This window comes from Scyliorhinus torazame, chromosome 6 (genome assembly GCF_047496885.1).
Source record: "Scyliorhinus torazame isolate Kashiwa2021f chromosome 6, sScyTor2.1, whole genome shotgun sequence".
Lineage (NCBI taxonomy): Eukaryota > Metazoa > Chordata > Chondrichthyes > Carcharhiniformes > Scyliorhinidae > Scyliorhinus > Scyliorhinus torazame.
The window spans coordinates 293,330,940-293,343,771 of NC_092712.1; the positions used below are offsets into that span (position 1 = coordinate 293,330,940).

At 45.9% G+C, this 12,832-nt stretch overlaps 1 protein-coding gene across 7 annotated transcripts in view; it reads left to right on the top strand.

Moving 5' to 3' along the window:
- Window positions 1–12,832, top strand: part of brd9 (bromodomain containing 9) — a 109,308-nt gene that overhangs the window by 25,193 nt on the left and 71,283 nt on the right. For all 7 annotated transcript variants that reach the window (XM_072509855.1, XM_072509850.1, XM_072509849.1 and 4 more), the window contains exons 4-5: window positions 2,302–2,362; window positions 3,769–3,913. In XM_072509855.1, the coding sequence (XP_072365956.1) occupies window positions 2,302–2,362; window positions 3,769–3,913 (206 nt within the window). The remainder of the gene's footprint in view (window positions 1–2,301; window positions 2,363–3,768; window positions 3,914–12,832) is intronic.

Below are 12,832 nucleotides of genomic sequence, written 5' to 3' on the forward strand. Positions count from 1 at the left end.
ATTTCAGATTTAGGAATACTCGCGCATTTCAACCTTTTGAGCTTTCCACCAGTGATTCAAATTGAGCTCTTAAAATTGGGACAAATAATCATTCTTCTCTAGTGTTACAACAGCCATTTAATGGCTTACTGTCTTGTATAGTTAATTGAATTTTTATTTGTGTTTATATAAAATATGCTTAGTCGCTAAACAGTTTATTTAAAAATGATTATTATATCTCTAGGCGTGTCATTTTATTCAGGGTTGAAAGATCTAGTACTACTTCATCCTTTGAATCAAACATAACAAAATACACTTAGAAGTATTAATAACCAAAATCTCAAATATACCAACTGCTCAAAGATTTTATAAAATCATGAAGCACAATTATCATGTAGAATAAAATATAAAATATACAAGAGAGAACTGTAATAGACTCACATGGATGGAGAGCATTCCTACATATCTATCTTTATCATTATTTTAAATGTTGCCATTTCAAAATAGCTACACGTGTTGGGCTTTACAGTTACGGTTCTGCCTCTTCCTTTACTGCCACTGTTGTGTTCTCCGGAGCTTAGTTCTGCAGATTCACTTCACACAGTGGGGCAGGGTGTGTGCAAAATTAGCAGAGGTGTAATGCTTTACAAAGCTATACTGCATTTGTTATGCCTTCAGTTGCGACTCTTTATGCTAGTTTTAATGCTGTGGAATAGCAGAATGCTCACATGGGCTAGTAAATAGTTAACTTGTTACTACTGGTCTAGTAATATTATTGCTTAACTTTTTCATTCTTTTGCACAATGGATTTTCATGACTACGATTTTGGGTATAAAGTTTGCCCAACTACTGATAAACTGCTAAATAATTACACCACATTGTGTCATATTAAACCAAGCAAATCACAATGATGCAAAGTTTTTAATTGGTGGTCTAGGCCAGCTTGCTGGGTCAGTAGTGAGATTGTTGCAATTATTCTGGGCTAAGCAACGAAATAGCATGCAGAGAATCTCACCCCTGATCACTCTCCAGTGACACCGGTCTGTAATGGGTGTTTGTGGTTGCTCAGTGTGACAATATGCCCTGAGACACTGGTGGTCAACTAGCTTGCCAGAAGTTGCAATTCAGGTTTGCAGTTAAAGACCAGACACTTGAGCAAGGCACTGGCGAGTCAATAGGTCGACAGTGCAACACCCAAACATGACAACTGCTGTAGGGAAGGAGAGCTAAAAAAACTAATACCGAGTTGCTGCTTGGATTGTAAAAATGGTTGTTCGTTACCAAAGAAGTACTTACACTTATATAACAACCCTAGGGCTGTCTCAAAATAGTCAATGAAGTCGTTTAGAATAGAATAATAGAATTTCTGCAGTGCAGAAGAAGGCCATTCGGCCCATCGAGTCTCCCCCGACTCTGAAAGAGCGCGCTACTTAGGCCCACTCTCCGCCCCATCCCCGTAACCCCACAGCCCCCCTAATCTGCACATACATGGACATTAAGGGGCAATTTATCGTGGCCAATCCACTTAACCTGCACATCTTTAGACTGTGGAAAGAATCTGGAGTACCCGGAGGAAATCCACGTAGACACGGGAAGAAAGTGCAAACTCCACACAGATCACCCAAGGCCGGAATTGAACCCCAGTCCCTGGTGCTGTGAGGCAACAGTGCTAACCACTGTGCCGTCCATTTTGTAAGTGTAGTTACCTTTATAATGCAGGAAAGTTTATTTGAAGTTTTATACTGCTTATCTCCTTTCCCTAGTATTCAAGATAAACTGGACAAATCATTTTCTATATTCCCAGCCTTTACTCACAATCTGGCAATTAGCAAAACAACAATCATTCTCAACTGTATTTGGTTTACCTTTATTTACTCATAATAAACTACACAGCTAGATAGCCACTTCTTTTGTGGGAATGCAGCCTTGTTCAGTTGACTATCAGCTCTGATTAGAGAACCATATCATTGACTTGGGGGATAACAAGTGTGGGGCTGCATTAGCATGAGGTAGCCTGGCACTGGAACAACCTGTCATTGAGGTGCCACATTAAATCTTGCACATGCTAGGTTGCATAATCGTGGAAATATCCAAATAACATTCCTGCAATCAGTTTTTAAATGCTTCAACGCGTAGACAGAATTTTTTGATAATATTGGCAAATAATATTTGCATTCATATTGTGGCAGTCACGTTAAAAGATGGCGAATCATGCCAGGCATTAATTACCTTTTTAGAATGCAGTAATTTATGTAATCAAATACAGATTATTTATGTACCATTACCTTTCGACACTAATAAAACCTTTGTTTGTATTAAAAGTGGAAAGTGAGAATACACCCCTGCAGCAGCTATTGGAGCATTTTTTGCGCCAGTTACAGAGGTAAGTTCTACAATTATATTGTCACAATGCAATATCAAAATATAAGTCAAAGCCAGCAACAATTTTTTAAAAACTTTCACTTTTACAGCAACTTTAACAATGGCCCATAACTTCCTATCTCCGGGTTGTTGTGTACAGGGTGAGGGTTGGGAGATACCAAAAAGACCTCAGGGACCCCACCCAGATGTTCCCATGTAAGAATTGCACAGCAGTTGCCTGGGAAGTTCAAAGTTCCATGGGGCAATTATCTTGCACAAGGAAGCATTCGGTACTGGGATTTAAATTGCAGTCTACTGGATGGTTCCACCATTTCTTACAGGAATAGTTACCCCTGCCAACTAACCCCCACCACTGATGACTTCCCAGCCAGTTTACTCCCACACCCTTCCTCCCTATCGACTCTCTCCTCCCACCTCTCCCCCTGCCAACTGCACACCCACCAAATACCCTCACGCTGACTACACCCCTCCCTCGCTGACTACACCCCCCCCCCCCCTCCCCACACATACACCCCATATACCTCAAGTGAGCAATCATCAGCAGTGATCCTAGACCACAAGTGAGAAGCAATTCTATCACAGGTTGGAGAAACGTAATCGAACTTAACAGTGTTCTCATACCCAAACTCTTTATGCATAGCTGTCATTACGTCACCGTGGCACAGTGATTGGCACTGCTGACTCACAGCTCCTGGGACCTGGGTCCAATTCCAGCCTCGGGTGACTGTGTGGAGTTTGCACTTTCTCCCCATGTCTGCGTGGATTTCCTCCGGGTCCTCCTGTTTCCTCCCACAGTCCAAAGAAGTGCAGGTTAGGTGGATTGGCCATGCTAAATTGCCCCTTAGTGTCCAAAAGGTTAGGAGCAGTTATGGGGACAGCGTGGAGGCATGGGCTTAAGTGAGGCGCCCTTTCCAAGAGCCGGTGCAGACTCGATGGGCTGAATGGCCTCCTTCTGCACTAAATTCTCGGATTACGATTTTCTGGAATGCAATTTGGTTAGAAGGGATGCTTTCTCTGACAGGGTATTGTAAAAAAAATCAGAAAGCTTCATCCAGTCAAGTAAAATCATTAATGCATTGTCAAATAAATCTTCTTACCATGTTTAAAATGTTGACAACACGTAGCTGCCTGAGGCAATATTTCCCAGTAGGGATGAGACCGTGATAGACTTCTTTTGCCTACCAAAGACCAGGCCACTGAGACCCAACTTAACCAATGTCACCAGCCTAGCTGAGATCTGCTAAGTTGGAAGAGACCAAAGTACTGTTTGTTGAATACAAAAACACTATATCAAGTAAAACCGATATCCATTAATGGTTAGAGATGAGGAAGGGGAAAAAAGAGGAGTGACTGTTGGAAATTTGTATTAGGCATTACCTAAATTATCAAAAATCATTTCTTTTTTAGGAAAGATCCTCATGGATTTTTTGCATTCCCTGTTACGGATAGTATTGCACCTGGTTACTCTATGATAATAAAACATCCAATGGATTTCAGCACCATGAAGGATAAAATCATGGCAAATGAATACAATTCCATTACAGAATTTAAGGTAAGATTAACACAGGAGACATGAATAACCTGTATATATTCAAAAAATAGAAATTAATATTTTTTTAAAATTTAAATTACATTTGTGTATTCCTAATTCCTCATGGAACAATTCTTTTTGAAAAGTTGTTTGAAGGTAACATTAAGATGATTTTACAGTTCACCATAAAGGTTGGTTTATAAAGAGCAATTGTTACCTTAAAAGGACCTCATTGGAAGAAATGGCCAGACAACATTAAGGCAGCATACTCTGCCCATCATCTGGAGGAATGACTGGAACGGGTGAAAGAAATGTGCATATATTGTAGGACGGAATATGGGCAGGATATTACTGCTGATTGGTCAGGTTTAAGTATATGTTAATATTCCTGCTGCTGTTTGGTCAACTCCGCAGAATGGATGGTCATGTGTTTCTTGAATAAAGGTGTCATTAAAGGCTGCTGTTTTGGAGAACGGTGTGGCGTTGATAGATCTCAACGGCCTTTCTGATGCATCTTGTATTCTAGTGCATGAGTATTTGATGATAGCTGACATGTCCCATTCACTGTGCCTGTGTTTTAAGCAGGTTTGATGTCCTTAGGTCTGGTGTGCAGGCTGCAGCCTGTTGCCCCAATGCAGGCGTGTGCCCAATTGTACTGTATGCTGTAAATCCTTGGTTTACCGTGAGACGGTTTCTTGTTTTTGTGGATATAAAAGATGATTATGATTCATAGATTATCATAGAATTTACAGTGCAGAAGGAGGCCATTCGGCCCATCGAATCTGCACCAGCTCTTGGAAAGAGCACCCTACCCAAGGTCAATACCTCCATTCTATCCCCATAACCCAGTAACCCCACCCAACACTAAGGGCAATTTTGGACACTAAGGGCAATTGATCATGGCCAATCCACCTAACCTGCACATCTTTGGACTGTGGGAGGAAACCGGAGCACCCGGAGGAAACCCACGCACACACACGGGGAGGATGTGCAGACTCCGCACAGACAGTGACCCAAGCCGGAATCGAACCTGGGACCCTGGAGCTGTGAAGCAATTGTGCTATCCACAATGCTACCGTGCTGCCCTTGATGGATGCATGATGATGGAGCAACATTTCGGAGAATTCACTTTACAGATTAAATTGCTGCTTGTTCAAACTCTTCTATAAAGATGTTTGTGACAATTGGCGACAATGAAGATCCCATAGCAACACCATTTGTTTGTTTGAAATATGAACCATTGTCATCAATTTCACTAACATCTGTGGGCTCTTTACCCATACTATCAATTTCGCTAACATCTTCTGTGGACTCTTTACACAAACTGCAAAATAATAGGAGAGAATTCATGATTTCAGTCCATTTCCCCAATGTAGACGAGTCTGAAACAAATGCTGTAAAATGTTTGGTTTATTATGTGATAGTTTATTTTCTCTGGGGGTTTGAAGGATCGAGTGGATCTTCTTAGATTACTTAGATGTGGAGATGCCGGCGTTGGACTGGGGTGAGCACAGTAAGAAGTCTTACAATACCAGGTTAAAGTCCAACAGGTTTGTTTCAAATCACTAGCTTTCGGAGCACTGCTCCTTCCTCAGGTGAATAAAGATGTATGTTCCAGAAACATATATATAGACAAAGTCAAAGATGCAAGACAATGCTTTGAATGCGAGCATTTGCAGGTAATTAAGATCCAGAGATTGGGGTAACCCCAGGTTAAAGAGATGTGAATTGTATCAAGCCAGGACGGTTGGTAGGAACATTCCTGCCTGGCAATTGTCGCACGCTGTCCGTTTATCCGTTGTTGCAGCGTTTGCATGGTCTCGCCAATGTACCACGCACTCTACACCAGCATCCCCATGACGACGGCATTGTTGCAACAGCCTCCGTATTCAACACCGACAACTGCCAATCTCCAGACGCAATTCTGCAACTCATCCGCTTAATTCTGGATCACAACGTCTTCACCTTCGACAACAAGTTCTCCATCCAGACGCACGGAACAGCCATGGGGACCAAATTCGCACCTCAATATGCCAACATCTTCATGCACAAGTTTGAACAAGACCTCCTCACTGCACAGGACCTTCAGCCGACGTTATACACCAGATATATCAATGACATTTTTTTCCTTTGGGCCCACGGCAAAGAATCACTAAAACGACTACACGATGACATCATTAAGTTCCATCCCACCATCAGACTCACCATGGACTACTCTCCAAAATCGGTTGCATTCTTGGACACACTCATCTCCATCAAGGACGGTCACCTCAGCACTTTGGTTTACCGCAAGCCCACGGATAACCTCAGGATGCTCCACTTCTCCAGCTTCCACCCTAAACACATTAAAGAAGCCATCCCCTGTGGACAAGCCCTCCGTATATACATGATCTGCTCAGACGAGGAGGAGCGTAACAGACATCTACAGACGCTGAAAGATGCCCTCGTACGAAAGGGATATGGCGCTCGACTCATCGATCGGCAGTTCCAATGCGCCACAACAAAAACAACGCACCAACCTCCTCAGAAGACAAACACTGGACACAACCGACAGAGTACCCTTCGTCATACGGTTCTCCCTGGAGCGGAGAAACTACGACATCTTCTTCGCAGCCTTCAACACGCCATCGATGAAGATGAACATCTTGCCACGGTCATCGCCACACCCCCACTACGTATCTTCAAACAACCGCGCAACCTCAAACAAACTATTGTTTGCACAAACTACCCAGCCTTCAGAATAGCGACCTCAACACCACAGAACCCTGCCATGGCAATCTCTGCAAGACGTGCCAGATCATCAACATGGGTACCACCATTACATGTGAGAATACCACCCATCAGGTACACGGTACATACTCGTGCGACTCTGCCAATGTTGTCTACCTCAGACGCTGCAGGAAAGGATATCCTGAAGCATGGTACATTGGAGAGACCATGCAGACGCTGCGAAAACGGATGAATGGACATCGCGCGACAATCGCCAGGCAGGAATGTTCCCTTCCAGTCGGGGAACACTTCAGCATTCAAGGGCATTCAGCCTCTGATCTCCGGGTAAGCGTTTTCCAAGGCAGCCTTCAGGACGCGCGACAACGCAAAATCGCCAAGCAGAAACTTATAGCCAAGTTCTGCACACATGAGTACGGCCTCAACCGGGACCTTGGATTCATGTTGCATTACATTCATCCCCCACCATCTGGCCTGGGCTTGCGAAATCCTACCAACTGTCCTGGCTTGAGATAATTCACACCTCTTTAACCTGGGGTTACCCCTATCTCTGGATCTGTAAAGACTTAATTACCTGCAAATGCTCGCATTCAAAGCATGGTCTTGCATCTTTGACTTTGTCGATATATATGTTTCTGGAACATACCTCTTCATTCACCTGAGGAAGGAGCAGTGCTCCGAAAGCTAGTGATTTGAAACAAACCTGTTGGACTTTAACCTGGTGTTGTAAGATTTCTTACTAGATTACTTAAGTCAGATATCTATGTCTGTTACTTTGTGTATTAGTAATCTGTGCAAGGTGGAACCGATGTATGGGAGTCAAATGAGAATTTAGCATAGCATGACAAAGCTCTTATTATAGATGTTTCCTGTCACTGCTGGAGCAGGCTCTTCTAATGAGAGCGTTGGAATCTGATTGGAGGAATAATGGAAAGATTGGGAGTTCAGGTATCGGTGTCAGTGGGCTTATAGTAGATTTGATGTATTGGTGTGCTGCTGTGAGACATGGTGGTGATTTGGAAAATTGTTGTTCTGCCTCTTATAGTAAATTTAATCCTCAAATGCTAATTGTCAAAAGTGTTAGAGGAAACAGGTTCCCCTCTTATGGGGTCATGAGTTCACAAAGATGTTCGTGAAATTGATGGTGATGGTTCCTATCTCAAACAAAGAAATGGTGCTGCTATGGGATCTTCATTGTCACTGACATCTTCATAGAAGAGTTTGAACAAGCAGCAATTCAATCAGTTCATCTGTAATGTAAACTCTTGTCGCCAATATGTTGCTCCAACACTATCACCCTTTATATCCACAAAAACAAGAAACCATCTCACAATAAACCAGGTGTTTACAGCATACCATGAGATTGTGAACCAGTCAGTATTGGGGAAACAGGCTGCAGCCTCCACACCAGACTGAACATCATCAAACCTTCTTCGAATATAGTGAATGGGACAAGTCAGCTATCGTCGAATACACTCAATAACCACCACACCCAATGGTCCAACTACAGACTTACTTCATCCGTTATGCATTGGCATACAAGACGCATCAGAGGCCATGACGATCTACCAACACCACACTATTCCACCATGACAGTGGTCTTCTCATCAGTGACATCTGGCTATCCTTAAGAAAGACGTGGCCATCCATTTTGCACATGTGACCAATTGGCAGCAAGAATGTTAACATGCATCAATCTATGCAAACACAATAGCCTGACCAATCAACTGTAAGATTCCACCCATATTCCTATCCTCCACTTCACTAGGTTTACTGCTTTCACCTGCTCTAGTCATTCCTCCAGATTACAGACAGAATATGCTGCCTGAAACAGTGAAGCCTACCAGTTCTTGTAAGGAACTCTTTTATAAGGTAACAACTGCTCTTTTCGGAGCAGATTTTATGTGATGTACTTGTAACACCGTCTCTCGATTTTAAAAAAAAGTTCTCTCATTAAATGACCATTTAGTTTCAAAACATTTATTCCGGAATTATTTCCTTAATTGAAGTGGGTTGGGCGTAAGAGGTCTGAATGACCTTTCTGCTGTGTTAGATGCATTCAATTTACTTCCCCCAGAGTGAAAGGTAATTAAGTCTACCAGACACACTTGTGTAACATTAGGAAGTTAGCATTATAACTGACTACAAAGTTAATGATGGTAAGTCTTTAAAAACAAATTCTTAAAGGAGAGCATAATTATCCATATAAGAACGCTACTTGCCTTCCCACCATATATATTTTTCTGTTTAGAGTCATCTATAAGTACAAGTGGAATATGTGCTGAAAATAGCATTTACTGGTAATTGTTTCCTTGTACTTTAGCAGCCCAAACAACATGTTTAAATATGCCGATCAAATAGCATTCATTAATGCAGTAGAACCTGGTTGCAGATGTGATGTTTGAATCTGCATAATCAATGGTTGCAGAATTTGTGAATTACTGTAAAAATTAATGAGTTCCAGGCTCTCTTGGGTTTACTCTTGCATATGTGAAAATGTGCAGTTGAGGCTAAAAGGGTTTAATTATGAGGATTGGTTTCATAGGCGATTGTGTTCAAATTTAAGGGGTAATCTAATTGAGCTGTTTAAGGCGATGAAAAGATTTGATAGAGTCTGCACAGAGCATGTAACTCCTCTTGGGGAGTACGAGAAAGCATAACCCTAGAATCAGAACTAGCAATTCCGGTAAAAGATAGTGGTCCTCTGGAACTTCCAGTCCCCAAAAAGGTGTTAATGGACAATTTCAAAAGTGAGATTGTTAAGTTTTTGTTAGGCAGGAGGATTAAGGGTTACAGAACCAAGATAGGTAGATAAAGTTGAGAAACAGAGCAGTCATGATCTAACTGAATGACAGAACGGGAACAGTTCTTATGTTTTTCAATGGCTGCCTTCTATATCTAGAATGTGTGAAACTCTATTAAGGAAGTTTGTAGCCAGGCTGATTTGGGAAAACTGAGCGTAATTTGACGGGAAGTTACAGACGTTCATTTATTGTTCCAGAAATTTTTTTTTAAAAATAATTTTTATTAAAGGTTTTCATAAAATATCAATAACAAAATGAGAAAGAAAAAAGAACCCAACAGGGTTAAGTACAAAACACAATCTAAAAAAAACAACCCCCCAAACCCCCCCCCGTGCCTAAATAATAAATTAACATTAACACCCCGACTTAAGACAACAGGTGTATACACCCCCTCAGACCCTTCCAGTGTAAATAACATAAACAAAAATAAAGTAACCCCCCCCCGAGCTGCTGCTGCCATTGACCAATGTCTATCGTTCTGCCAGGAAGTCTTAAGAACGGTTGCCACCGCCTAAAGAACCCTTGTACCGACCCTCTCAAGGCGAATTTCACCCTCTCCAATTTAATGAACCCTGCCATATCGCTGATCCAGGATTCCACGCTCGGGGGCCTCGTATCTTTCCACTGAAGGAGAATCCTTCGCCGGGCTACCAGGGACGCAAAGGCCAGAATTCCAGCCTCTTTCGCCTCCTGCACTCCCGGCTCCTCTGCCACCCCAAATATTGCGAGCCCCCAGCCCGGTTTGACCCTGGATCCTACCACCCTCGACACCGTCCTCGCTACGCCCTTCCAAAATTCCTCCAGCGCTGGGCATGCCCAGAACATATGGGTGTGATTTGCTGGGCTCCCTGAGCACCTAACACACCTGTCCTCACCCCCAAAGAACCTGCTCATCCTTGTCCCGGTCATGTGTGCCCTGTGCAGCACCTTAAACTGTATGAGGCTGAGCCTCGCGCACGAAGAGGAAGAGTTCACCCTCCCTAGGGCATCTGCCCACGTCCCCTCTTCGATCTCCTCTCCCAACTCCTCCTCCCACTTACCTTTCAACTCCACCACCGAGGCATCCTCCTCCTCCTGCATCACCTGGTAAGTTTCCGAGATCTTCCCCACTCCCACCCACCCCCCCCGAGAGCACCCTGTCCTGTACTGTGTGTGGCAGTAGCCGTGGGAATTCCACCACCTAGCGTCTGGCAAACACCCTTACCTGTAAGTACCTGAAGGTGTTCCCCGGGGGGAGCCCGTACTTCTCCTCCAGCTCACGCAAGCTCGTGAACTTCCCGTCCACAATCAGGTCCCCCAACTTTCGTATCCCTGCCCTGTGCCACCCCGAAAATCCTCCATCTGTTCTTCCTGGGGCGAACCGGTGGTTCCCCCATAATGGGGTCCACGCCGAGGCCCTAACCTCCCCCCTATGCAGCCTCCACTGCCCCCTAATATTGAGTGCCGCCACCACCACCGGGCTCGTGGTATACCTCCTTGGAGGGAGCGACAGCGGCGCCGTTGCCAGCGCCCCCAGACTCGTACCCACACAGGACGCCGTCTCCAGCCTCTTCCATGCAGCCCCCTCCCCCTCCATCACCCACTTGCGCACCATTGTCGCATTGGCGGCCCAGTAGTACCCACAGAGGTTGGGCAGCGCCAGCCCCCCCATCTCTACTCCGCTCCAGGAACACCCTTCTCACCCTCGGAGTCCCTCGCGCCCACACAAACCCCATTATACTCCTGTTAACCCGCCTGAAAAAAGCCTTCGGGATAAACACGGGGAGGCACTGGAACAGAAACAAAAACCTTGGGAGCACCGTCATTTTGATTGACTGCACCCTACCCGCCAGGGACAGCGGCAACGCGTCCCACCTCTTGACCTCCTCCTCCATTTGCTCCACCAGCCTTGTAAAGTTAAGCCTATGCAGGGCCCCCCAGCTCCTGGCCACCTGGACCCCCAAATATCTGAAGCTCCTCTCCGCCCTTTTTAGTAGGAGCTCGCCAATCCCCCTCTCCTGGTCCCCTAGCTGAACTACGTACGGCTCGCTCTTCCCCATATTGAGCTTGTACCCCGAAAAGTCCCCGAATTCCCTAAGGATCCTCATTACCTCTGGCATTCCTCCCACCGGGTCAGCAGGTCGTCCGCATAAAGCGACACCCTATGCTCCTCCGCACCCCGCACTAACCCCCTCCAGTTCCTCGACTCTCTCAGTGCCATAGCCAGGGGTTCAATCGCCAGTGCGAAGAGCAGGGGGACAGGGGACACCCCTGTCTCGTCCCTCGGTGCAACTGAAAGTACTCGGACCTCCTCCTATTTGTGGCCACACTCGCCATCGGGACCTCATACAACAGCCTAACCCACCTGACAAACCCCTCCCCAAACCTGAACCTCTTCAGCACCTCCCACAGGTACCCCCACTCTACCCTATCGAAGGTTTTTCAGCGTCCATCGCCACCACTATCTCCGCCTCCCCCTCCCTCGCCGGCATCATGATAACGTTCAAAAGCCTCCGCACATTCGCGTTCAACTGTCTCCCCTTCACAAACCCCGTCTGGTCTTCATGGATGATCTGTGGCACACAATCCTCAATCCTCGTGGCTAAGACCTTCGCCAGCACCTTGGCATCTACATTTAGCAAGGAAATCGTAAGACCCACATTGCAGGGGATCCTTGTACCGTTTCAGGATCAAGGAGATCAATGCCCGGGACATCGTCGGGGGTAAAGCCCCACCCCCCCCCCCCCCCCCCCCCCCCCTTGCCTCATTGAATGTCCTAACTAACAGCGGGCCCAACAGGTCCATATATTTTGTATAGAACTCGACCGGGAAACCGTCTGGCCCCTGTGCCTTCCCCGCCTGCATGCTTCCTATCCCTTTGATCAGCTCCTCCAGCCCAATCGGGGCCCCCAGTCCCGCCACCAGTCCCTCTTCCACCTTTGGAAACCTCAATTGGTCCAGGAAACGGCCCATCCCTCCCTCCTCCCGTGGGGGCTCGGATCGGTACAATTCCTCGTAGAAGTCCCTGAAGACCCCATTGGTGCCAACCCCACTCCGCACCACGCTCCCTCCCCTGTCCTTAACTCCCCCGATCTCCCTAGCTGCGTCCCGCCTCCGAAGCTGATGCGCCAGCATCTGGCTTGCCTTTTCCCCATACTTGTAGACCGCACCCTGGGCCTTCCTCCACTGCACCTCCGCCTTCCTGGTCGAATTCGGCCTGGAGGCTGTGCCTCTTCCTCAACAATCCTTCCTCAGGTTCTTCCGCATACCTCCTGTCTACCCTCACCATCTCCCCCACCAGCCTCTCCCTCTCCCCCCGCTCCCTCCGCTCCTTGTGGGCCCTGATGGAGATCTGCTCTCCCCTCACCACCGCCTTCAGTGCCTCCCATACCATCCCCACTCGGACCTCCCCGTTGTCGTTGGTCTCCAA